This window comes from Sorex araneus, chromosome X, assembly GCF_027595985.1.
Source record: "Sorex araneus isolate mSorAra2 chromosome X, mSorAra2.pri, whole genome shotgun sequence".
NCBI lineage: Eukaryota > Metazoa > Chordata > Mammalia > Eulipotyphla > Soricidae > Sorex > Sorex araneus.
Window position 1 is genome coordinate 27,672,382 of NC_073313.1, and position 5,015 is coordinate 27,677,396.

The 5,015-nt window shown below is 41.2% G+C and overlaps 1 protein-coding gene across 1 annotated transcript; it reads right to left on the reverse strand.

Annotated features, from left to right (window-relative positions):
* Window positions 1-1,504: 1,504 nt before the first annotated feature.
* Window positions 1,505-3,997, reverse strand: PPP4R3C (protein phosphatase 4 regulatory subunit 3C). Its single transcript, XM_055121056.1, has one exon. It carries the CDS (start codon window positions 3,995-3,997, stop codon window positions 1,505-1,507), a length of 2,493 nt encoding a protein of 830 aa, XP_054977031.1.
* Window positions 3,998-5,015: the final 1,018 nt, after the last annotated feature.

The following is a 5,015-nucleotide window of genomic DNA, read 5'->3' on the forward strand; positions in this document are numbered from 1 at the left end:
AATCAAACCTCAATTTTTTGCTGCAAGTTATTTTTAGAAATTCCATTGCATTCACTCTGCCATAAAGCACTTTTTATATTACACACTTGCTTATTAAAAAAGCAACAAAAAAATGTCTTCTTGTGTCATTTGACATTTAGGTACCTTTTTTTTTTTTAGTTTCTTAGACAGTGCCTGGCAATGCTCAGGGATTATTCCTGGCTCTTCCCTCAGGGATCAGTTCTGGCAAGGACCTGGGGATTGTAAGAGGTTCTGGGGATTCAACCTGGGGCATCCGTGTGCAAGGCAAGTGCTGTACTATCACTCTGGCCCAGTAATGTTTTCCTTGGTCCAAAATAGTTTCTAGGCATTGTGTCACTTTTTTCAGCACCTATGTGTGTGTCAATATTTTTTAATTACCCTTAAAACTTACCAGTTTCGGGGCTGGAGCGATAGAACAGCAGGTAGGGCGTTTGCCTACACGCGGTCGATCCGGGTTCGATTCCCAGCATCCCATATGGTCCCCCGAGCACCACCAGGAATAATTCCTGAGTGCAGAGCCAGGAGAAACCCCTGAGCATCGCCGGGTGTGACCCAAAAAGCAAAAAAAAAAAAAAAACAAACAAATAAAACTTACCAGTTTCTCTAGAGAGAATATGTTAATGAATCAGGGATGATTTCAAAGTATCTTTCAAAATAGAGCAATTATAAACATGTTCCAATTTTTCAAGATCCTACAGAATACCCTTCTATTCCAAAGGGGACACGGCAAAAAAATTCAGAGGGGCAACAGCACCAGACTAGGGATCCAACCTGTGGAATGGGGGACCACAGGAAGGAAACAAGGGAGGGCCTCCAGAGCTACACCCAGGGATGCTCAGGGACCATATGATGTCAGGGATGGTAACAGGGTGGGCTACAGGGCACATGCTTTAACCCATGCACTACCAATAGGACCATCGTTGGTATCTCTTAACTAAAAACCAAACATCACATTTTTAATCCAACTTTATTTTTAATTAATGAAAATCTGAACTGATAGTTACTTTCCTCCAATTATGCAGAAGACTAAATGTTTGTTCAATCTTCATAGAAATGTCCACAGGTTAACTTTATTTTTAATTACAGTTGATTTTGCTTTCTGTGTAAATAAAGTTTTATTTCAAAGATGGCAACTAAAGGAAAGTCATAATAGAATATTTGTGCAAATACTATTGTAAACTTTGTACCTGCACTTTAGTTATTTCATATATATATATAACCTTCAGAAGAAACTTGCATAAATATGCACTATCAGCTTGTCCCCCACAACTGAACTCCTGGCTAAGAAGTTATTCAGTTCTTTTTTTTTTTAAGTACCGAAAGTATGGTTTTATTGAACTAAAACCTCAGAGATACATTAAAGATCTCTGCTAGCAGTCATATACTTTAAGTTCAGGAGAAAGCTTTTGGTTTCAAGAATTTCAGTCAGTTAGTGTTGCTAGAATTTTAGTAACGCAGAATTTGAGGATTTTGCTTACAGATTTTATGAGCTATAATGTGGTCTTTTCCTTGGGGAAGCTCCTTCTTCCTGATCCTCTTCCTCATTTGGGCAATCTACCGAGGTAATATCAATAATAATATTTGGGCTACTTGTTCCATCTGCAGCTTCGGTGGACATGGAGGAAGTAAATGTGGAGTCACAAGAAGATTTTCTTTTAGGAATTACTATTTTTTTCCCTTCTGATTCTTCCATCTCCATATCTGTAGCAGGAAAGTCTTGAAAATCATTCAAGAGTACTTCTTCCTCTATTTTTTCATTGCAAGAAATTTCTTTTTTCTCTTCCACAGCTTTGGTATCTCTGCCAAGAATTTTATTGTCAGATACAGAATGTAAATTCTTCTGTATTTGATTCTGTTGGTCTTTCTCCCGATCATATATCATCTTCAATCTTTTGAATGTCTGAACATAGTCTACCAACTCAAATGCTTCATAAAAATTTTCAATTATGTATGAAATGAGACACCTGATATCTTCCACTCTTATGTATTCGAATAGCTCAATAATAGCTGAATTCAACATATTGTACCGGGGTCCATTATTCAGAAAAGCACTTACAATTGACTCAAAAAGATTACCCTGGATAATGTAACGATTATAAAGTTCATCTTTAAGGCCCACCATCTTCCTCATAAAGCGAAGTGCACCTAAGACCAGGAACTTATGCTTCGAATTCACCAACACCAAGATTCTTCTTAGCAGATCACTGCTCAGAATATATTTCTTGATGTAATATGTGTGATGTTGTATGCAAAACGTAAGCAGCTCTAAAATTATTTCAAGCAGCTGTGCTGTATGATAATCGAGGCAGTTCTTAATTTGCTCAGGCTTAACTATATTATCTTCTTTATAGGTACCTTCTGAAGTGATGGCCAAAAGTGGTGCCATGAGGTTATAAATACAATGTTTATAGAAGAAATTCAAAAATCCACTTCTTTCACATGTACTAGGTGATATTATCATGTTGTCTGGATCAAGTAAAATATGAAGGAGTTCTACTAATTGTACAACCCCTCCTGAATTAGGATCTCTATCATAAGTAATCTGCTCAATTACTACCCTGAGGAAAAGGTCACCATCTTTACTCTGTTCGGCTTCCCTCATCGCAAAACGTCTAACCAAAGATGGACTGTGTTCAACTATATAAGTAAATACGTCAATAGCAGCTGACTTTGTTTCCAAATCCTTCACACGCATTACAACTTTTAGAGCTCGGAAAATTCCCAATTCTGCCAAGGTATTAAATAGTGCCTTCTTGCTACCAGGTGGCAATGTCTGAGAAAATGAACAGAATTCCCTGCAGAAAAAGATCAATTCACGCCGTCTATCCTTATTTACAGTCTGATCCTTTAGCAGTGTAAAAACTTGAGACAAAAATCTCCTATCTCTCTTCAGTGTGGTAACTATCTCAAATTTGTTTAAGAAAATAAACTTTGTAAGATTGGGAAGCTTTTCTTCAAATACGGATGGCACAGGAGAGAGAATATCACGAATGTATTGCATCCTATATGTCTGGTGTATCTTTTGTATAAGCGTGTTGTTTGTTGTTGGTACAACATCTTTAAATGTTGTGTTCTGAGTAAAAAATTCCCTATACTTTTTTGGCTCCTTCAAAGCTGGATCATATTCAAGACATCCCAACACATCCACAAAACACTCATTGGAAAACATTATCTCAAACAGCGCTGTCTTGTCCATAAATAAGATCCCTTTAATAACTCCATGCAAATGGCGCAAGGCTTCAATATCCCTCCTACTCTCACAAATCTGGAATAGCTGCAGGATTTTTTGAATATATCCTTCATCTTCTAAGAAGAGAGCCAGCCGTTGCTTACAGAGTGGCCAGGAGAGCACTAATTTAAACAATGAAGCAATTTGTTTCAGCTTTTGAATGGCACTGGCGGACAGATGGACATCCCTGGTGCGCCGCAGCCTACTGAACTGTTCTTCTGACTCAACTAGGAGCCCGTGAGTGTTTTCAATGTGCACGTCTTTACTCTGGGCTCGACAAATAGCTTCCCAGATTTCTTGGCAGGTAGGTGGGTCATGGAAACTCAAAGCCACCCCGCCACTATCTGTCTCGGACCAAACAATCAGCACGCCTTGCAGCCTCTGATAGCACGTGGTCAGACAAACCTTCGACTCCAAAATGACAGAGTTGTCGGTCTCCGACCGAACTAGCAGAACCATGCCTTGGTGGCTCTCCACGGATGAGAGAACGACATATCCCGAGCCCAGACTGGCCCATTCTTGATCATCGTTAACAATAAAGATATTCACCCAGTACTTGGGGTCCACCGCAATAAGCTCTTCCATCTCACTAGCGCCCAAGGTCAACGGTAACTCTGGCTCTTGGGCGTGCGGCGCCTCGGCGGCAGGGGATGGCACTTCGGGGATCGCACAGGCGAGGGCCGGTGACTGCGGGGTGCCCGGGAGCCTCCCCAGGTCAGAGTCAGTAGGATTTTCTGGGGCATCCATGTGTCCCGCCTACCTCAAACTTGGGCTTGGCTCAGCGGAAGACCTCAGGCCGCATGAACAGCAGGTTCAAACCCGGAGTCTCGGACGCCACTCGCGGTCATGTTCCGGGGGCCTCTGTTCTAACGGACTCTTAAGCACCCTGGAAACTCTAACCGACGTGGACCACTCTGTCGTCACAGAAGTTCCCGGATAGCAGCGGCCACTGCATTAAAGGGGAACGCACACTTATTCTCACCCTAAAAATTTCATTCCCAGAAACGTTTTCACGCACTTTATCTTGAGCTTCGCCGAGTTACAGGGAAGGCACCTGGAGGTCAAGTCCATATCTGACTATTGATATATGTGGATATATAAACTATATGGAATGCATAAGCTATATCTGAAATATAGCGAGAACATAAACTAATGTATCATATAAACCAAATAAATGTAAAAAGAAACAAAATAAATAAAATATAAACTAGAAGTTTTACTTACTTTATTAACATATAAACATACAATTAATAAAAATTCAAATATATAAAATATATCAAGGTTAATATCTATATATTTTTTGGAGGGGTCATACCCCGCGATGCACAGGGGTTCCTCCTGGCTCTGCACTCAGGAATTACCCCTGGCGGTGCTCAGGGGACCATAGGAGGTGCTGGGAATCGAGCCTGGGTCGACCTGCTGTGCTATTGCTTCAGCCCTCTATATGCAGATTTTAAGGTTCCTTCTTCCCAATTCTGCTCCTGCCCTCCTACCCCACCACGGGAAACTGGCCAGTTGAACGAGAGACTGTGCATGGGCTTTTTTTCTATGAGGCTTCGTCTATGCCTGTATCACTCAAGCATTTCTTTAAAAAAAAATTCTATTTTATAGGTCACATCTGGTGCTGTTCATGAGTTACTCCTGGCTCTGTGCTCAGCAATCACTTCTGCCAGGCTCGAGGACGGTATGCAACGCTGAGGATTGGATCCGAGTCAGTTGTAGGGCAAAGCAAGCTCCCTACGCCCTGTACTGTCACTCTGGCCCG